The 20,968-nt window shown below is 55.7% G+C and overlaps 1 protein-coding gene across 4 annotated transcripts; it reads left to right on the top strand.

The window, feature by feature from the left end:
- The first annotated feature begins 1,696 nt into the window (after positions 1-1,696).
- Positions 1,697-20,134, top strand: SGSM1 (small G protein signaling modulator 1). 4 transcript variants are annotated; one of them, XM_087880563.1, is made up of 25 exons: positions 1,717-1,984; positions 6,781-6,856; positions 7,565-7,727; positions 8,308-8,460; positions 8,578-8,645; positions 8,816-8,961; positions 9,178-9,309; positions 9,612-9,736; positions 9,939-10,006; positions 10,238-10,398; positions 10,680-10,806; positions 11,363-11,539; positions 13,071-13,209; positions 13,644-13,708; positions 13,923-14,068; positions 14,152-14,280; positions 14,504-14,686; positions 14,932-15,003; positions 15,136-15,702; positions 16,983-17,107; positions 17,201-17,283; positions 17,589-17,698; positions 17,990-18,086; positions 18,388-18,555; positions 18,868-20,134. In XM_087880563.1, the coding sequence occupies exons 1-25, from the start codon at positions 1,820-1,822 to the stop codon at positions 18,954-18,956; spliced, it is 3,534 nt and encodes a 1,177-aa protein (XP_087736689.1). In that variant the 5' UTR covers positions 1,717-1,819; the 3' UTR covers positions 18,957-20,134. The 4 variants fall into 4 exon arrangements, with proteins under 4 accessions (XP_034284812.2, XP_087736689.1, XP_087736688.1 ...); XM_087880562.1 differs by having other exon boundaries at positions 10,235-10,398; XM_034428921.3 differs by lacking the exon at positions 11,363-11,539 and having other exon boundaries at positions 1,697-1,984; positions 10,235-10,398.
- Positions 20,135-20,968: the final 834 nt, after the last annotated feature.

Here is a 20,968-nt window from a genome sequence, read left to right as displayed (position 1 = left end):
TGTGCTTCTCCACCTTTCTCGGTCCCAGACATAGTTCTGAAGTGGGAGCCAGGAGACCCTGGTCAGCCCCTGCCAGGGGCAGAACTGGGCATCTTCTGCATCCCAGAACAGGGTCCCGTCCTGGCCGAGCAGGGATGAAGGAATTGCCAGAAGGGGAACATGAGAGGAGAGTTGACTTTCTCCCTTCTCAGAATAACAGAATTGGGAGAGACCTTGGAGGTCTCGTCCAACTGTCTGCTCAAGTGGAAGACCCTGTACCATTTGGACAAATGGCCGTCCAGTCTCTCCTTGAAAGCCTCCAGTGATGGAGCACCCACAACTCCTGGAGGGAAGCCATTCCACCCATGGAGGCCTGGATGATTTGCTCTTTCACATGTGCTGACTTTTCTCCTGCACAACAACCTTGTCAGGCAGGCCTCGGTGCCTGGGTTAGATGAGTTGTCCCTGACATCCATGCAAGGGCATCTAGAGGGGCAGCTGCCTTTCCAGTCGGGGACCCTCCCCATGCCCTGCTGGGGATTCGGAAGCCAGGGAAAAGCATCTGGAGACTGACGGCCAAGGGGAGGCCAAGGCACTGGCTTCCCCTCACTCTGCTCACGGAGGCCTCACTCTCTGGCCGTCAGACTGGCAGAGGAAGAAGGGGCCCCACTGAGAGGTGGGTCAATTCCTTAGTTGCCCAAGGCTCTCTGCTACCGTGCACACAGCACCTTTTCACGCCTGGGCAGCTGCCTCCCCTTCTCCTCTGCCACCTGTCAACCGGATGTTCACATCTCCCTTCAGCTTCGACAGCTCCCATTTCTGAATGTGTCAGTCAGAGGGTCAGGCAGAGGGGGATGAGGTCCTCTTTCCCCCTGCTAGGCTGAGCGTAATTCCACTGAGCATGAAGCCCCCGGCGGCCCATGGACCGCTCTGCCCTGGTCAGCCTGGGCCCAGGCCGGGGTCAGCTAAGCTCCCTTTCAGTCCAGCCAGCCCGGATGGCTTCCTTCACGCAAAGTGATGGGTTTGACAGGTGTGGCCAAGTTGATGTGCATTTGCCTGGGAGGAGTGAGTGGAGGGGTGGGCAACTCAAGCTGAGAAGGGCAAAGGGCAAGAAAGCCCTCTGGGGGGGGGGGAAGATGCCTGGCCTGTTCTGACCCAGGAGACCAGTGTTGCTCGGCTGTGTCCTCAGGTGTTGCAGATACCTGGAGAGTCAAGTTTGGCCTTCACTCTGGGGCCCTTCCACCTGCCTGGAATCAGGGAGAGGAGCGAGTGGGAGGGCAGCTGCTTGGCCCAGTCACTGCAGCAAAAGAAGACCTGCCTGGGAGCCCCTTCCCCTCCAGTCTTGGGAGGCAAGGCCAGATTTATCTTGTAATGAACATTTGGGCCTTTCCGGTCCTCTGAGCAACTGACCCAGTTCATTCCACAAACCACAATTAAACGAACCGCGGCTTAGTGTCCCAGTGTGGGGCCGGGATGGCATAGCGATACCCAATCTTGGCGCTTTCCTCTCACCTAACCAGCCTCGCAGGGCCGTTGTGAAGAGGGAAGGAGGTGGAGCCCCCCCCCCATGGGCACCCAGGCGGAGACGCTGCCAGCCGCCCTCCGAGTCCCGGGGACGCAGGGGGCAAGGCCAGGGGGCGGGGCGGGCGACGAAGAAGAGGGAGGGGCTCCGGCCGGCCGGCCTCCTCCTCCTCCTCCTGCCGAGCCCGGTGCGCGTAGCGGCGGAGGCGGCGGGGCGTTGCCTCGCCTCGCCTCGCCCGGCCTCCCAGCTGCGTCCCCGCGGCCGGTCAGCCGAGCAGCCAGCCAGGGCAGCGGGCGGACAGACGGACGGAGGAGCAGGATGGCGGCGGCTCCGGCTGCCCCGGCGCCGGGCTCCGGGCGGCGGGCTCCGGGGACGACGTCCGGGAGCTCGTCCGCCCTGCGCGCGCTGGCGCCCGCCTCGCTGCTGCTGCTGCCCGCCGAGGCCGAGACCCGGCAGCGCCTCCTGCGCACCGCCAAGAAGGAGGTGAGTCCGGGCGCTGGACAAGCCCACCTGAGCGGCCCGCCCGCCCGCCCCCCGCCAGGGACGTGGGCGCCGGAGCCCCGGCCGGACCGGCTCCCGGGACTGGCGCGAAGGGAGTCGGCGGCCGCCGCGGGCTCCGTTGCGTAAGCGGAGCGGAGCGCCTCCCGGGCCGGGCCGGCTGCCGGCGGCGCCCGCAGAGCCACCCGCCGTCCTTCCGCCACCCGGCCGGCCCGGCCTCGGCCGCTTTTCTCGGCGCCGGCGCAGCGTGGCGGAGGGCAGGGAAGCTCGGCGACCAAGGCGGTTCTCCTGCGCGCTGCCTGGGACGGGACGGGGCGGCTCTTCCCCAGCAAAGGCGCGGGGCGGGCGAGGGCTGGGGCGGGTTCGGGCCTGGGGGGCCTTGCTGAAGGGTCCCGGCTGAGCTCGGCGCCTTCGCCCCTCGGTGGCCTTCACGGCAGCGTCCCTGGAGGGGGGGCAGATTTTGAAGAGGTCAAGGGGCAGGAGAGTTCATGACCCGGCACTGTTCCCTCACTGATACACCCGGCTTTAAAGGCTTAAAGAAGGGGTTGGGCCCCCGAAGAACCTCCCTGGATTGCCAGCTCTCCTGTTTTGGAGAGGCCGGGGCTGCTGAGCCAGATTTGCCCAGCCGGTGGTCCCGGGTGATGCCCAGGCTTTACCGCAGCGCTGATTCCGGCGCCTCCTTTTAAGCATCTTTTCATTCACTGACCTGCCAGCCAGGAGCTTCCCTTAGTTTTATTCATTAATGATGAACCGGCCACATTGTGCCCGCTCTTAAGGCCTATTCTTGGCATCCCCTTTCTGGGGTGTTATTGATGGCCCGGCAGTTGGTCTGCAGCCATTGATACCATCCGTTCGTTCGTCCGCTTGAATTGTGGGCTTGAGGCTGGCAGAGGGGGATTAATTGCCAGCGCAGCCCCTCCAGCTCATTGGCTGCCCAGCGTTCCTTGCGTGGGCTGCCTGCCGAGCTTCAGGGCACTGTTGGCGAAGCTGGCGTAATTCTGGACATGATTGGGGCTGCGAGTTGATTTGAGCGATTGATGAAAACGTCATTTAACTCATAATAATTTTACCAGGATTCCAGGTTACAAATGTTTACATTTTTAGTTCTTCTAAAGCTGCAGGGGGTAAACCCTGTTAGAATTCGGCCACAGCCTCTCTTCCGATTATGGTCCTTCAGCAGGGCACCAACACTCACAGGACTGCATCTCTGCTACTATAATGCACATGTCCGGCTGTTTCCCAAAAGCCCCAAGGGCTCTTCGGAGGCTACCTCAGTGCTGGGAGGTCCTTTGTCTTGGGGGGCATTGAGTGTTCCGTGAGGTCTGTTTGCCTTGGATGGAGAGGCAAATGAGGTTCCTGCCTCCCTTGGAGAGGAGGAGAGGCTGGTGAGTCTGCCCGGCTTTGATAAACCCAGGACAGAAGACGGAGAGCTCATAAGTGGCCCCCCCTTGGAGGGCTTCTGAGAGGCTGAAATTTCTCTTCTTTTGAAGACAAAAGCCTGGGCTTTCTGCTGAAGAAGGAAGCCCTCTTGGGGAAAAAGGTCTCTTCTCCCCCAGCATGATGCCTTCAAGCATTTTGTGGGAGTCCCGTCTCCCTAGTTGTTCTTCCCATCCTTGCCCGGTGGTGCAGATTCTGGGTTGATAATGTCGGCTTGTTTCCATGGGAACGGCTGCCTTCTAACGAGTCAGCACCAGGCACACGAAACAATCCAGGGCCAGCAAGTGCAACCCTTGAAGGGAGGAGGATCTGGAGTTGTGCGTCATAATCTGCAAGCGTGTGCAAAATTCTGTGATTCTGTGAGGAGAATCACGTCAAGCTAAATGACATCAGGCAGCCCCTCTTGCAACAAGGTGTGCCCCCCCTTCAAATGCAGCCATTTGTGGGTGTGAGAAGGCTGGAGGCCCTGGACTGGCTGCTCCCCCTCCCTTACAGCTTGAAGGAAGCAAGGGCTTCAAATCTTTAGGTGCTGGGATTCTGAGCAGCATTTTATGCAAAATATGGGAACTTCTCCCACCCCTCCACCCCGATCTGTTCAGGAACTTGTAAATTCAGCTCTATTGGGAATTGGAGTGTCTGTCATAGGGGTCTCCTCGGGAGAAGGCTTCACTTGTTCCTCAGCCGGCTTCTCTTCTGTGTGATGCAGAGCAAACAGTGACTCAATGCTGGGAATAGTGCAGGTGCTGTTCACTTCCTTTCTTTCCCCAATTTTTTTTTTTTTAATTAAAACTCCTGTTAGGTCCTTCGTCTGCGGGGCCAGCCTTTTGGCTTCCTCCTGCAGGAGGTTGGCGGTGCAGGCTGGTGACAGCTTATGGACAGATATGAAAGTAGATTGCATAAGCATGCCATGTGTTAATCGGGACAGCAAATGGCTAGGAAAAGAGTCCTGTTAAAGATCAGCCTTTGGGGCCGGCTAGACTTAACACCCACAGAGCTTTGCTGACGTTAAAATGCTTCTCTGAGGTTTCCTGCTGTGTTGTGAGCTGCTTTGGGTTCATCTATCCGGGCCTCTCCTGACCCAACATTGTGTGTCTTGAGTGCAGCAGATCAGGTTTAATCAGTGTCATAGAAACTCCAGCCGCTTCCTTCAAAATGGATCGTGGCTTCTGAAAGCAGCTTAGTTAAAACTCTTAAAATTGCCCCAGTCCCCCCAAAGGGGAAAAAGAAGGACTCAAACATTTGCTCTTGCACACCAGGGGCCACAGGAGAGGTCTGGTGGCCACTGGTGGCCCTGGGCTGCAGGGTTGGCATGCCTACTTTGCCCCGACTAGAGACAGTGGCTCTGGGGTCCTTCCCCCAACCAGACCCCCTCCCTCCCTCCCTCTTTCAGGGACGTGTTTCCTTTTTCAAAAGGCAGAAGGGCGGATGGGTCCGGAAGGCCCAAACCCATCTCTAGCAGCCTTGCTCAGGTGTCGCTTTTATGAGTGATTCCAGAGCAGAGCCTGCTGGGGAATGTGGCAAAACCTCCCTGGCAAGATTTAAAGTCATTTCGGCAGGACGGAGGTGCCGTTCTGGGAGATGGACAAGCGAGTCCCCCGCCTGCGTAACTGATGTGCACCAGGCTTGGGAGAGGCCCCGATTGTATTGCATGAATGGCCTAACAAAATATTTTAGAGGTGAGGCTAAGGAATGTCATAACTGGATTGCAGTTTTCTCTGTGAGAAGCTGCTCCTGTGTGCAAAAGTGCTCTGCAGGGCCCCTGGGTGGGGGTGGGGGGGTCTTTTCTGCAGGGTGGGTCTTGGTGGAGGCCAATTCCTTCCTGTTAAGGAAGTTGGAAAAATCACAGCTCTCCGGGTCCTTAGGCTGCCACCTCTGCCCAGCAGCCACTGGTCTTTGGATGGAAGGGAGCAAACTCTGGCCACTCGACTGGGAAGGGGATCGGACTGGGGGTCAGCCTGAGGCTGGAACCAGGAGCCTGGCCATCCTGCCGCATCTTGCGCTGGTCTGAAGCCCGGGTCCCTTGTGTGGCTTTTGGGAGGTATTTGCTGCTGGAGAGGCCGCTGCTGGCCCTGCGTGCTTGCTCTGAACATCCTGGGCCTGCTGCTCCTTTCCTTTCGCCTGGCCTCCCCTGGCCTGCCCTCTCTCTTCAGGTGGAATACAGGGTTCTGCCTGGTGCAGGAGACGAGGGCCATGGCCTCAGGGAGGGGCTGCCGGGGAAGCTCTCCAGCCCATGGGATGGAGAACGCCCCTCCCACCCTCCCTTTCACTAAGGTTGCCATAGCAATGAGAAGGGATGCTGTGCCCAGAATAAATGGCCGAATAAATGGCCAGGAAGGAGGAGGAGGCTACAGAACCCTTCTGGATCGGTTTGATTCCAGCTAGGTTGTAGTGAAACTGCTGTCTGCGCTCCTGGCTTGGTCTTGGAGCATCCTTCAGCCCATCAGGCTTCACTGTGTGAGGTCTGGCTGGTCACTTTCCCCCCAAATCGCCCTCCCCGCATCTCTTTTCCCCTGCTGCAAAGCAGCCTTGGGCTCGTGTGACCAGGCCTTGATGTCACAGTAGAGGAGCTGGGACTTGAGGCTGCAAAAGGCAGGGGAGCTCGGTTGTCTCCTTCATTTCTCTTCCTGCTGATTAATGGCTTTAAATCCTTTGCACTCTCCCACACCTGCATCCTGCAGATCATCTCAAAACAAAGGTCATTTCGAGGAATATGGACCTCTGAGGGGACGCCTCCCCTTTGCTCCTCAGCTGGCCCTCAAGAGATGGGCCCTGGGCTCTGCTCTGGGCCCATTTTTCTCCCCTTCCTCTCTTTGGAAGGACTATACTGGATGCAGTTCTGAAACACGCCTGGAGAGAGACGGTTTTGTTGAGTTCACACATTGCCTTAATAGCCCAACATCATTTGTGCACTGTGGGTTTATGCCTAGTAGCTGTGATTCATTCAGGCAACTGTGGTTTGCTGCAGTATGTGAGCTTGGCTAAGGTGGGGCCGCTCAGTCTCTCTGCTGGCCTTTTTTCACAAAGCAACAAAGAAGGTTGGATAGCAAATGACAGATTTCGCTGGTCTCTAAAGTCCTTCATTCAAACCAGGAGTTTCCTGAACCACAAGAAAATTCAGTTCAGCGCTGATTGCTTCAACGTGGCTAGGGGGAAAAGTGCTTGTCTTTTGCTAAAATGACAGGTTGGGGAAATAGGGTTGGGGGCCGCCATTAGGAATATCTAGAGGCACCTCAGTCCTTGCATCTCCAGTGAGTATTTTCCTCCTCAAATGTTGGCCTTAAATTTGGCTTAGCAGAGAAATCTCTTTTCACTTATCCATTTTCTCTGAATTTTGTTTTTTGCAGGTAAAGCAAATAATGGAGGAAGCCGTCACAAGGAAGTTTGTGCACGAGGACAGCAGCCATATCATTTCTTTCTGCGGTAAGATGGATCAATCCAGGCCTTTTCTCTCTGTGTGTGTGTGTCTTTCACCTGGTCGGTGGGCCTACCTGAGCTCCTGGTGTTGGCTGCCATGGAGGCAAGCAAGCTCCTTGCAGGCAAATGATTGGCTTCTCCGAGTTTGACCTGAAAGTCAATAGCTCATTGTCTGTGGCTGCATCTGTACCTGGCACCAGGGGTACAAAGGAGAGCCAAGAAAAGAAACCTATTTATTTGACTTGCACTCCACCTTCAGGGAGCACCCTAGGCAGTTAGCAGGGTTTAAAAACAAAAGCTGAATATAAAAAGTTATTGTTACAATTAGGAGTACTGTAAGTACTAAAGACACTGAACAGTGAGCCATCTTTGCCCAATGCTCAGGAGGAGAAGCTGGGTAGGAAAGCAGCAAAGTGTGTGTGTATGTGGGTCTGTGGGTCTTCCAAAGGCTTTAAGAAATGTTGGTGTGTTCAGAAGGACAGCCGAGCTCTTAATCTTGACCCACAGCCTTCACGGAGAGAGGGGGTCTCCTTGGAGGAGGCCGTTGCTGGACCCAAGAAGTCTCCAGCCTGTCCAGGGGGAAAGGCGGTTTCTGAAGGGAGGGTCTGGCTGGCTAAGGATGGTGTGGAAGTGGCCATTCCATGGGTGAGTTATGCCTCCAGCCAGATTCCTCGTTTCATGGGGGCCTCTCAGATTTGGGGCTTTTCTTTCCAGCCGCGGTCGAAGCCTGCGTCCTTCACGGACTCAAGCGCCGGGCAGCTGGTTTCCTGCGGAGCAACAAGATGGCTGCCCTGTTTATGAAGGTGGGCAAGAGTTTCCCACCGGCCGAGGAGCTCTCCCGGAAAGTGCAAGACCTGGAGCAGCTCATCGAGAGCACGTGAGCCGTAGTAGCTGCGCTTGGAAAACGTGTGGGGAAACAATCGGGTTTGGGTGCTTTGCGGCCTGGCTGATGCTGAGAGATGCATTAATGTTGGATCAACTCAGTCCTGCTTTGGCTGTCTGTCTGGCTTGCTGGTGCTGAGCACTGGGTATGGGGGGGAGCGGGGGTCAATCCAAGCCATCCTTTCAGTTCCTGCACCCCTTCGCAGTAGAGGGTTTTTTTGCCTTTAGTTTGATGGTAATTTAGAAAAGTGGAGTCTTCTATAAATTGAGTCAGTTCCAGGTGGCCCTGTGGAAGGTGCTGTTTTCTCAGTCAAAGTATGGAAGGGGATTTCTATCAGAAGCCCCTGTGATCTGGGTTCAAATTCCCCATCTTGTCCACTGGTTGAGGTTTCCTAATGGCCTTCCATCAAAATCTGGTTCAGTTTGGATTTGGTGGGGCACCTGTGTGTATCAGACAGGTAAAATACACACGTAAAAAATAGGTTCCCCCAAAAGATAAAACCTTTGATTTGGGGAGGGGTGTGATCCTCCAGTGATGGTGAATGTGGGGGTCCTCCTTCTCTGCCCCCTTCCAGGCGAAACCAGGGCTCCAACTTGCAGGAAAGCGCTCGCAAAGCTCCAAAGCCCCCCAGCCTCTCCCCGCAAGCAGTCAAGCACCTCTGGATCCGGACGGCGCTTTTTGAGAAGGTCCTGGACAAAATTGTGCACTACCTGGTGGAAAACAGCAGGTGAAGGTCTCCTCCACCCTGACGCTGCCACTTGGCCTGCAATCCTGGGCACTGCTGCCATCTTCTTTTCACGTCTATCCAACTGTAACCCTTTTGTGTCTTCCCCCCCACCTGCAGCAAATACTATGAGAAGGAGGCTTTACTCATGGACCCAGTGGATGGACCAATCCTGGCCTCTCTGCTGGGTAAGGGGCTGGAGGCTTGGTGGGCATCCCAGGGGGTTGCAATCCACACCCATCCAGAGGGTCTTGACATGTAGAAAGCTGGTGAACTGAAGGAGGGGAATGTGAGTCTGGGGGGCTCACTCTCTTGTCACTCTCTCTGTACCCGGTTCTCCCTTTTCCTGCACCCACAGTGGGTCCTTGTGCCTTGGAGTACACTAAGATGAAGACAGCTGATCACTTCTGGACCGATCCCTCAGCAGACGAGCTGGTCCAAAGACACCGGATCCACAGCTCCCATTGCCGGCAAGACTCGCCCACCAAGCGCCCTGCGCTCTGCGTAGGTCTCAACCCCTGAACCAGGAGGCTCTGGGGGGAAAGAGGGAGGCTGCCTGGCAAGATCCCACTGGGATTCAAAAGTGCAAAAAAGGGGTAAAGAGAGAGTGTGGCAACAATTCAGTTGGGAACGTCAGTCTGGTTAGACTTGGGCACCCAAATTGACTAGTCCAATTATTTGGAAAAGTAAGATTGCGATTTCCCCCGCTTTGGTCTCTAGATCCAGAAAAGGCACTCCAGTGGCAGCATGGATGACCGGCCCTCCTTGTCCGCTAGGGATTACGTAGAGTCGCTGCACCAGAACTCCAGGGCCACCCTCCTGTACGGCAAAAACAACGTCTTGGTGCAGCCGGTGAGTAGCCCGGAAGGGGTCAGTTGAGTCGCCTGACCTCAAGGAGGCCTTGTGGGTGCCTTGCCTTCCCTGGGTGCCTCCGATGCCGCCTGCAAATTTGGGGACTTGTTGTTTGTTGGTGGAGTTCTTCGCAAGAGGCAAGAGAAGCGGTGAGAGAGCAACATCCTTTCCAAAGAGCATTGCAGGTTTTCCAGAACCTTCTCCGATTGTGAAGCTGCACAGTTTCTGGATGCTGAAAATTTACTCACTAGGGAAACAATATCATAAGCCGGCTCTGTCTCCTGTTTTCCCTCTCCTGATAGCGAGATGACATGGAAGCCATTCCGGGCTACTTATCGCTTCATCAGACGGCCGACGTCATGGCGCTGAAGTGGACCCCAAACCAGCTGATGAATGGCTCCGTGGGAGACCTGGACTACGAGAAAAGGTGGGTGTCCTCCTGCGCTCTTTCGCGGGTCTCCCCCACGGCCTCTTTCCTGCGTTTGATGCGAGAGGAATTCACAGGCCGAGTGAACCTGGTTTGCGCTTCCCTCCCTGGCTCAGTCGGGCCCTTCGAATGCTTCAGCAATCTGGGGGGAGGGCGTCCCTGTTAAGGTGCCCTTGCCAGGTACTGCTGCTTCCCTCTGCAGCGTGTACTGGGACTACGCCATGACCATTCACCTGGAAGAGATTGTCTACCTGCACTGCCACCAGCATGGTAAGGTGGCGGCTGCCCTGGCCTGGAACTAGCCCTCCGCAGCTCTGAGATTGCCCTCTCTTGCCCAGGGGGAGAAGGGGGAAGCCTTGAGCCCACTCCTGCCTTTGCTTGGGGGTGGGGAGAGGCCATGCCTGTTTGAGGTAGCCCAGTTTCTGTGGGGCTCCCTTTGGCCAAATCTGCTCCTCACCCTGCCCTCTTGTGTCCTTCTATGCTCCCTCTTGGCAACAGTAGACAGTGGGGGCACCGTCGTCCTGGTCAGCCAAGATGGCATCCAGCGCCCTCCCCTGAGGTTCCCGAAGGGAGGGCATCTGCTTCAGTTCCTCTCCTGCCTGGAAAATGGCCTGCTGCCCCACGGCCAGCTGGATCCCCCTCTCTGGTCACAAAGGGGGAAGGTGAGGCTGGGGGGGAGCCGCAGCCCTGCAGCCAGGTGTGGGCAGATGCAGAGTGCCTCTTTTTCTGAACGGGCTGCCCTGCCTGTTATCCAAGGTGCCAGTCCAGCAGCTGGAGCCTCTTCGGGGTTGCCTGAATGCCAGAGGCAGGAAGAAGGGCCTTGGCTTTACCCAGATGCCCCCGGGCATCGGCTGCGGCATTCTTCCTGGCTTTCGTTGGGCTGGTCCAGATGCACCCGCAGAGAGAGCTGAGAGGTTTCCGCTTCCGTCTTTGCTTCCCAAAGGGGAAAGTGTTCCCAAGGCTGAAGAAGCGCAACCTGCAGGGACCCCCGGAGTCTTCCTCGGACAGGGAAGAAGAGGAGGCCACGGATTACGTCTTCCGGATCCTTTATCCAGGCATCCAAGACTTCGGTAAGGGTGGCTCGCCAGGAGCAATAGACGGTTCTTCCCCAAAGGTTTGGGATACCTCCTAGCCACACGGTTCAGAAATGCAACCCGTTTTACTATTATTTTAACACAAAACATTTCTGAATTGATTTATTTTGTCAGCTGCCTTGAATGCTTGCTACAGTGGAAAAAACGGGCATTGTTTTGGGGGCGAGAAGGATCTGTGATGGCAGAGCAGCTGAGGGGCATTTCATGATCCAACACACTCAGTCATTTGTGGCTCTCTTGCAAAAGAGGGAACCTGGAAAAGCCGAGAGTTTGAGGGGTTTACGGGGAGCGGGGGGGGGGGCAGAGGGCGGGAGGCTCAGGAAAGTGAGCTCAGATCGCTTTTCCGATGCTTTCTTTTGGGGGAAATTTTATAATTCCAAGAAGTTTGCCTCTTCCACCGTCCTCGAGAGCCTGCTAAATAGAAGAAGGGACGTTCACTTAGATAAATGTTGAAACTCTTTCTGGGTGATTTTTTTTTTTAAGCAGGATGGTTGGGGTCCATTTTTATATTTCCCCTTTTCTGCTTCTTCAGCTGTGGTTAACGGCTCTTGCCTTGCCCTCACCTCTGCCAGCGCTGGTGCTTCTGGGCAAGAGGCGACTTGGATGGCCCGGATCCCTGGCAAAGTTGTGGTGATCCCCAAATGGCCCCTGAGTCTTTCTGGGGGCCCCCTTCCTTCCCCCACCAACTCCGAGTCCAGACAGCACTGCTGTAATGTTCCATTCACCCACTGGGGGTGGGGAAGCCTTGAGGCTGGGCAGTTTGTTGCCTGTGGTGGCATTCGTGGCTTGGCAAGGCAGGGACCGTCTCTCCGTCCCCTTTGTGGGGGGGGGTGTTCCTCCTCAGCCCACCCTTCCTGCTTCAGAGGCAGAAAACCTAAGAGGGAAGAAGAGACAGAGCTGGGACTTTTATTCCTGGCAATATTGCAATTGGAGTGACCTAACTAACTTCACTACCTCGATTTGCCTTCACTAAAACAGCTCCAAATAAAAAGATTCCTCACATAGGGAATTAGAAAAAATAAGATGATTCTCTGTGGCACACCTAAGGGTGTTGATTTAATCAGCTCAGCAAAGGGAATGAATATTCCTGCCGCTCAAGTTGAGGCACGAAGATGGGAAGATAGATGGAAGAAGGGAAAGCGATGGGCTCAGGAGAAGATGATCTTCGGAGGGGTTCTCTCGCCCACTTCAGATGCCATCACAGGCCAAGCTCTTGATTTTGCAAACTTCCCTTCTTTGATCCCTGTCAGTCTCTTCCTGAGTTTTGCACTCCCCTTCCTTGTTCCTCAAACAAGGCGGTTCTGTTTTGTTGGGCCCTCAATTCTGGCTGAATTCTGGCTTCTTTTGCAGTTTTGCTGGGTGATTCAACCTCATTGCCACCTGGTGAAATGACGCTGGGCTGAATTCTCTGGCCCTGGTGCGGGAATTGCCATGGTTGAGCCTTAGAGGTTACACCTATTGCTTAGAACAAAACGCTTCAGCATCCTATCCAGTCTTTGAGATCAGCTCAGATTAACCCGTCTCTAGCACATCTAGAAATCCAGCAAAAATCGATTATATTACTGAAGGGATTCCCCCCATAGGTCTCCATGGTGGTTTACAAAGAGTATAGAAATTCAGCCATGCAGCATAACAGAGAAATAAGTCTGCGTCAGCAAACAGAAGCTGCTTAAGGTTTGAGAGAACAAGCAAAGCAGGGCAAACTGTCCCCCCCCCCCCCCCGCCTTTCCTTGCAACCAAATGGTGGAATGATTTAATCTTGGATAGTAGCAGCCTCTCAGTCCAAGTTAATTTCTGGCTCCCGGTTGCTTTGCAAGAGGAGAAGCAAGTGGGAGAGTTGAAGAGGCGTGGTGGGCCTCTGAGTCGGGGTCTCGCCAGCCTCCTCTGATAGCAGCCCTTGCTTCAAGAGGCAGACAAAGCCCGCCCAGTTCCAGGGTCCTGGTTGAGATGCTTGCGGGATGCTTAGCGTAAAGGAGAGCCTTGCGCTCTGCTGCCCTCTGCTGGTTTCCCCTGAGGGTGTCTCCAGGCTTGTGGGACGCGTTTCCTGTGGGTCTTCCTTCCCTGACTTTGCCTCCAAAGCCTTGCGGGGATGATTGGATGATGATCAAAGCCTCGGCCTGATGGGCGCCCCAATCTTTCCAGGGATGCTTTTTCCTTGCTTTCTTTCTTTCTCTGCTCCTGAAATGGCGCTGCTTCTTCCTTCCTGCGCAATATTAACAGCTCGTTTCCGGCTCTTGCAGCTGCCCAGGATCTGATGGACGCACCCGGGAGTGCCCTCCCCTCCATGTGGCAGCCAAGCGCCCGCAAGGCCTCCTGTTCTTCTTGCACCCAGGGGGCATCCAGCGAGAACGGCCTGTCGAATGGCTGCAACCACGAAAGGTGAAGGAGGCAAAGCGGCCTCAGGGGTGGGGCTGGGGAACGAAGGGAGCCGAAAACGAGGGTCTGCCTGGCACGATGGGGCTTGCAAGCGTCACCATTCCCTGCGACAAGGACGAAGCCCCTCTGCTACCTGAATTGGGCAGCCTGGTGGCCTTTTGCTTTGCGGGAGGCGAGATAAAGAATGGCATGGCTGCAAACCCTGAAGAGGGGTGGCAGGATTGAGCTTCAGCCCTGAGTGAGGAGGAGCGTGGCACCCGACAAGAATATCAGCCTTTATGGGACACATTGAAGCGCCTCCTTTAAAAAAAAGTGGGGGGGGGATAGGGAGGGAGGGAGGGGGAAGAAACAGCCCAGACTCTACTTGCTCTTCAGTTTGGCATCTAAGAAGCAGGTTCAAGAAAGGGGACTTGGCCCCCTCCTCTCTCTCTTTGCAGAGCGCCCCTGAGACTGCTGTGTGACAACATGAAGTACCAAATCGTCTCTCGGGCATTTTATGGCTGTGAGTATTTCCCACGATGAGATCTTTCAAGGCCGAGCCACGGCTTCCTTCTGGATCCCTGAGCAATGAAAATACAGCTCTGGGTCTAATTGGGGCGTCCAGCGTCTTCTTTCCATCCTTCATGGTGATGAACTGGAGTCTCTAGGAGGGTGGGGGGAGGGGAGCGGTTTGCATTTTGCGGAGCCTCTTGCTCCTTCTGCTTCCTCTGTTCCAGGGCTGGCCTACTGCCGACACCTTTCCACCGTCCGGACGCACCTCTCGGCACTGGTCAACCACGCCATCGTGTCTCCTGAGGTGCCCTGCAATGCCAGCTCGGGGCTGACGGCGGAGATCTGGGAGAGGTTTCTCCAGGATGGCACGGTAGAGAGATGCCCCCAGTGGACCCCCTCCTCTCCCACCCCTGCACCCCCCTCCAGCCTGTTTCAACTGCACTTTCTCCATAGAGGTATGAGGAGAAGGAGCTTCTTCGGCTGGTCTACTTCGGAGGAATCCAGCATGAGATCCGGAAATCCGTCTGGCCCTTCCTGCTAGGACATTATCAGTTTGGGATGTTGGAAGCCGAGAGGAAAGAGGTGAGCCTGGTTGAAAATGTTTGGGGCCCTGAGTTGTTCTTCAAAATGAAACAAAGGTGCATTCTGCCCCCCACTCCCCCACCCCCGGAGCTTTTATGCTAAGAGTCAGTGGAAGGGCTTTCAAACAGAATTTTCTTCTGCTGAGCCCTCGTTCGTTTGGTTCTCCATCCGGGGGTCTTTGGGGGCTCCTGCCGTGCTATCCCCCCATCTCTCTTGTTGGCAGGTGGATCTGCAGACCCGCGCCCACTACGAGCAAACCATGGCCGAGTGGCTGGGCTGCGAGGCCATCGTCCGGCAGCGGGAGAAGGAGTCACACGCAGCGGCCCTGGCCAAGTGCTCCTCGGCGGCCAGCTTGGACTCCCACGTGGGGCCCCTGAGGCACCGCGATTCCACTGTCAGCAACGGCGTGAGCATCTCCAGGGGCGTCCCCAGGGGTTGCCAGCAAAAGGGCTTCCTTTAAGCCATTGAATGCAACGGGCAGGTTTGGCCTGGCCACGGTCCACTTCTTTACCCTGCCCACCTTTGGAAATGGGCCGGGCCAGAAACAGGGGTAGTGGTGGTGCTTGTCCTGTTTGAGCCTTCCCTCTGTCCACGTGGAAGAGCCCAGCCGACTGATGCCGCCCCCTCCTCCTCCCCCCACCCCACTTGCAGTCTTCCCAGAGTAGCAGTTTTGGCCCTCAGAATCTCAGCCGGCTGCAGAGCGACTCCAGCGGCAGCACCCAGGTGAGGAAGGGGTCCCCTCCTTGTTGGGGGGAGCCTTTGGGGAGAGCTGCCAACCCCACCAGGCAGCCTAGGCTTCCCTGAGGAACCAGAGAGCAGCATTACGGTTTGTGGGCACTTTTTGTCTTTTGTCAGGTATTTGAATCGGTGGAGGAGCTGGAGCAGACGGAAACAGAGATGAAGCTGGAGGCTGGCAGGCGAGCGGCTCTGCCCAATGAGGGGGTCCCCGAGGCTGGCTCCTGCTCCCCTGACTCCGGCCACCCTTCCTCCCAGAACTTCTCCGTCGCCTCGGCCTATTCCGAGCAGAGCTTCAGCACCGAAGAGAGCTGGCCGGAGGGGGGCAAAGGGGGGGCAGCCCAGACCAGTGGGGAAGGGCCCCCGCCTGCCATGGAGAGTACGCCCCTGGACGGCAAGGGGGAGGCAGAAGGGCCCCAGGGAGAAGTCTCTGCTGCCAGGGCCCTGGATGCCTTCATCGGGATGGGCCAGGAGCTGCCCGGGAAAGAGGAGGGAGCCCTCTCCGTGGCTGACCGCTGGGCCCTCCCCAGTGCAGAGCAGCCGAATTCAATGGGGAGTGAAGACGACCTGTCGGAAGAGCCCGAGATGGAGAGCCTCTACCCGACCCTGGAGCCGCATTCGCTGGCTGTCACCGACCTCACCTTGAGCGAAGTCTCCCCCGTCTCCTCCTCAGGAGTGACCTACTCAGTAAGCTCCTTTTCTTTGCAGAGGAATTGGGTGTTTTCTGCCCTTCTGAAATAAGGTCAGAGGTCGAGGACCCCCTGTGTTTTACCCCGGTGGGGCTTGTGAGAACCGGAGTCCTCCTGGAGCAAATGAGATGGGTAGCACGTGGGGCAGTGGTGAAATGTAAAATTTGTTACTACCAGTTCTGTGGGCGTGGCTTGGTGGTGGATAATGTGACTGGGTGGGCATGGCTACCTTTTTTTTTTTTTTACTTTTAAAAGCATTTTTTCTACAACCTCTTCGGCCAAAGAGGTTGTAAAAAAATGCTTTTAAAAGGCTCTGACGATCCCAGCTGAGCCGCAGAATCATCAGAGGCTTTTTTTTTACTTTTAAAGGCATTTTTTCGGCCAAAGAGGTTGTAGAAGAAATGCTTTTAAAAGTAAAAAAAAAGCCTCTGATGATCGCGTGGCTCAGCTGGGCATGGGCAGGGGGAGGGAGGGATTTTTATTTTATTTATTTATTTATTTAATCAAACTTCTATACCGCCCTACTCCCGAAGGACTCAGGGCGGTGAACAGCCAAGATAAAATACAGATAATACAAATATTAAAAATCCCTTAAAATTATTAAATATTTTGGCCGAAACACAGATTAAAACACCCAATTTATAAAGTCACGAATTAAAAAATTTAAAAAATTTAAAAGAGGGGAGTTAGGCCAGGCCAGCTTGCTGAAATAGAGAAGTTTTGAGAGCACGGCGAAACGTGCGCAGGTCCGGGATCTTCCGTATCTCTGGGGGGAGCTCGTTCCAGATGGTAGGTGCCCCACAGAGAAGGCTGTCCCCCTGGGGGCCGCCAGTCGACACTGTTTGGCCGACGGCACCCTGAGGAGCTCCTCTCTATGGGAGCGTACTGGTCGGTGAGAGGCTGTTGGTAGCAGAAGACGGTCTCGTAAATACCCCGGTCCGATGCCTTGGAGCGCTCTAAAGGTGGTAACCAAAACCTTGAAGCGCACCCGGAAGACCACCGGGAGCCAGTGCAGCTCGCGCAGGAGGGGGTCACATGGGAGCGCCACGTCGCTCCCATAACCACCCGCGCGGCTGCATTCTGGACCAACTGGAGCCTCCGATTGCTACCGGTTCTCCGAACCACCTGCCTCCATTGCTACCGGATCGGGTGATCCGGTCCGAGCTGGGAGCATTTCACCCCTAACGTGGGGGGGATCACAAATGGTCCTCCCCAACCTTTGACAGGTGTGGTTCTGGGCTCCTTTCAATTGGTCTCCCCTCAATCTCTGCCTCGTAGCCAGAGCTGCTGGATCTCTACACGGTCAACCTGCACCGGATTGAGAAGGATGTGCAGAGATGTGACCGGAACTACTGGTACTTCTCCCCGGCCAACCTGGAGAAGCTGCGGAACATCATGTGCAGGTGAGGGTCTGCTGCAGAGCCTCCCCCTCCCTCTTCCCCCACCCCCAGCTGACCTCTGGGCAGCTCCTCACGGTGTCTCCCTCCTCCCTGCAGCTACATCTGGCACCATATTGACGTGGGCTATGTCCAGGGCATGTGTGACTTGCTGGCTCCTCTGCTTGTCATCCTGGACGAGGGTGAGTGGCTCTGTGGCCCTCGGTGGCCTGGGAGTGGCAGAGGTCCTCTTGCAGTGGCCTGAGATCCATTGGGGGGGGGATTGAGGGGCTCCGAGGAGAAATGACTGGAAAGGAAAGACCTTGGGGCCCTTGGATTGGGAGAAGAGAGCCTCACATCTGGGGCTGGCAGGCTGTGGTCTCAGGGGAGAGGGCCACAACTGGCACCCATGTGGCTGGAGATGGGGCTGGGGGCTCTGTGCCAGCAGCAGGGGGCTGGGCAGAGGGAGGGGGGTCCTGGACGTGGCTTCTTTCCTTTCCTTCGGCAGAAGCCCTGGCCTTCAGCTGCTTCACGGAGCTGATGAAGAGGATGAATCAGAACTTCCCCCACGGAGGAGCCATGGACAGCCACTTTGCCAACATGCGGTCGCTCATCCAGGTACGGAGGGGAAGCTGGCCGATCCTCACGCCGGGTCCCTTGTGGCCTACCTGGCCTGGCTTTAAGGGATGGGGGAGGGGCTGTTCCTCTCAAACAGGCAGGCGTTCAACAGGAAAGGCTTCTTGGTGGGATGGGGAGAGGAGAGAAGGGGCTTCAGTCCCGGTGGGACATTCCAGTGGGGGAGTCTGTGGGGAGGCAGCTGAACTGGATCCTCCTGAAAGGACCCGTGGGGCAGAGGGTGCTGTGGCCTGGCTGTCCTCTCCCCCAGACCCAAATGTGCTTTTCTGGCAGATTCTGGACTCTGAGCTCTTCGAACTGATGCACCAAAATGGGGATTACACCCATTTCTACTTCTGCTATCGCTGGTTCCTCTTGGATTTCAAGCGAGGTGAGCTGGCCAGCAGTGGCACGAAGCTCCATTGGGGGCCAGTTCGGGAGGGGATGGTGGGTAGGCCCCAGGGAGGCTGGCTGGCAGTTGGGGAGCCAGGGGTTGCCCTGTTCAGCAGGAGGGCCCTTTGCTTGGCATAGCTTTATGGGCACAGTGGTCCTCCTGACTGTGGGGTTGGGTGTGATCTGGGCCTGGGGGTGTGGCGAATCCCTGGTAGGGGGATAAAAAGGATGGGCTTCTGGGGACCGGTGTGGGATCTGGCAGCTCCACGGTTTCTGCTCCCCCTTCCCCCCCCCCCCAGAGCTGGTCTACGAGGATGTCTTCACTGTCTGGGAGACCATCTGGGCGGCGGGTCAGGTCTCGTCGCCTTGCTACGGCCTCTTCATTGCCCTCGCCCTGGTGGAGGTGTATCGGGACATCATTCTGGAGAACAACATGGACTTCACGGACATCATCAAGTTTTTCAATGGTACGAGCCCCACAGAGGAAGCCTTCTAGCCTCAACAGGGGGCTTCCTGGTTTGGGGTCTTTGCTGAGGGCCCTGGCTTAGGAGACCCTCTGCTGGTCAGCAGAGAGACGTTCCAGTTTGGTTTTGTTGGGCTGGGATCCGGCAGAAACTGCCTGCTTTCACCCGCTGCCACAGCGGCTGCGGCCTAAGGCAGGGCGGCCCAACCTGGCAACATTAAGACTTGTGGACTTCAACTTCCAGAATTCCCCAGCCAGCTATGCTTTTCTTTGGAGGCCCCTGGTCTAAGGTTTCCTCTGCTCTTCTCCCTTCCAGAAATGGCTGAGCGGCACAACACCAAGCAGATCTTGCAGCTGGCCCGGGAACTTGTCTCCAAAGTCCAGACGCTGATTGAGAACAAGTGATTTGGGAAGCTCCTTGCCCACCCTCACCTTCCTGCCCTTGGAGGATGAAGGATGCCAAGGGACTCCAGGAGGGTCTTCCCTGGGGCCCCACCCCCTGGAAAGGCAGCAGATGAAAGCCTGGCCTCGCCAGTCTTCCCAGGAGCCGCTTCTGACACTTAACCAAAGAATTCAGCCCCTCCCTCCCCCGTCTTGGTCAGGCGGGTGAGGCGTTTGACCTGGCACAAAGGGGGAGATGGGGGCCTTGGAGAAGATGGCAGGAACTGGCCAGTCCTTAGTTTCCCCCTCTCTTCAGATCTTCCTGCCATGCATGTGGGTTGGGGGTATGGGACTTTCCTCCCAGATCTTGTCCCACCCCACTGGAGGGCCCGGGCTGATGCTTGCCCTTCAAGCTTGGGATGGACCTTCTCCGCCTTCAGGATTGGGCTGCTATTTGGGGCCATCTCTGCCCTCGAGCTCTTCTTGGAGGCCTGCTCCATCCCCAGGCCTTTGAGCCCAATTCCTGCTGCCATATTGACTGATGGACTTCTGCTTTCATGAGAATGGACTTGGCTCCCTGCGCTGGTCTGGCAGACTCCTTCTGCTTGGAGCCTCCCGTCCTCCCCTGCTCCGAGGAGACCTTCTGCCCTGGTTCCCACCTCCTCTTTCTGACAGAGCAGCAGAGGGAAGCCTTTCTCCATCTTTTCGGTCCGTGGCTGCCATGGGATCGTGTCCCATCAACGTCCCCCACTCATTCTTCTCTAAGGGCCCCCTTCAGACGCCTTCTGAAGCAGGTGAAGAGGGCCGCCCACCTGGTCCTGCTGGAGCCCTGCCTCTGCCTTGTCTTCCTGGCCGGCTCCAGAATCACCAGTCAGCAGGGACCTCGGCTTCTCGGGGAGAAAGGAAGGGTTGATGGTTTGGTTTCTTTAAACTCAGGTGTTTTTCAAGAGAAGCAAAATGTGGTTTCGTTAACCTATCAAAATCTGCCAGGAAAAAGCCTCTGTTTGGGCTAAGCAAGTTCCCATGTCTGTGCTGTGAAAATGCTTTCCTGCAAGCCAGAAGATGTTTAGCCATAGCTGCTCCCCACTTTCATCCTTCGGAAGGACCCATCTACTAAACGCTACTGCAGTTCCTCTGTGGGCTTCTAATCTTCCCATTCCGTTTTGGAGAGGGAAAAGTAACAAAAAGAACAACTCTTAAAAGCTTCTGTCCTCTGTTAGCTTGCGTGCATATGTGTGTGTGCATTTCTGGTATATATAGATATATATGTATGTATATTTAACATTGTCTGTTGAACCTAAGCAGAACGTTCTGCCATTCTGGGTAACGTCTTTGCTGGACTGCAAAGGAAGGGAGGTCTGCCATTATGGCTCATTTCTAGCTGCTATTTCTACAGTTGCTTCAAACGTTGAAGTGGCTGCCTTCTGCAAATCCCAGGGAAATTTAGTTCAGGAAATGGAAGTGGCTGACTTCCAAATTGTATAGCTAGGGAGGAAGTACACTTGGCAGAAATATTATCGTAGGTAAACATCTTTTAGTTAAGGAGGAAGATGATGATGTTGGGAGGAGCAGGAGGCAAATTGGACTCCCTTTGTACTTCCACAAGCTTTCTCAGTACAATACTTTTGTTTCTTGTGGTCCTGAGAACAGCAAGGCCATCTAAGTGTGGAGGTGCCGCCTGGGCACAGTTCTGGGTGAGAACGCAAGAAAAGTCCTGCCCAGGCGACCTGGTCCATTCTTGGCAATCTTTCGTTCTCTGATTCCCTCCACCCCACTTTGCAGAAAAGGGAGCGTTTAGAGACCAAGGTTTCTGGATTTTTGAAGCCCATCTTTTAAAGTGTTTCCCCTGGGCTTTTTCGCTGGGCTTTAGGTAGACAAAGTCGAATGTTGAATAATCAGTTAGACACCCAAAAGATCCAGTACGTGCGCAAGTGTGTATATGTGCAAATGTGCATTTTAATTGTGCTGGGCTTTCGAATTTTGAATATTGCTCTAGTGATCTTTCTTAAAAGCACAATCCTGAGTGAGTGATCTGT

The sequence above is a fragment of the Pantherophis guttatus genome, chromosome 17, assembly GCF_059756535.1.
Source record: "Pantherophis guttatus breed Tessera chromosome 17, ASM5975653v1, whole genome shotgun sequence".
In the NCBI taxonomy this organism is placed as follows: Eukaryota; Metazoa; Chordata; class Lepidosauria; order Squamata; family Colubridae; genus Pantherophis; species Pantherophis guttatus.
Note: the sequence above shows the minus strand (reverse complement) of the source record. Positions and strands in the feature narration are given on the sequence as shown.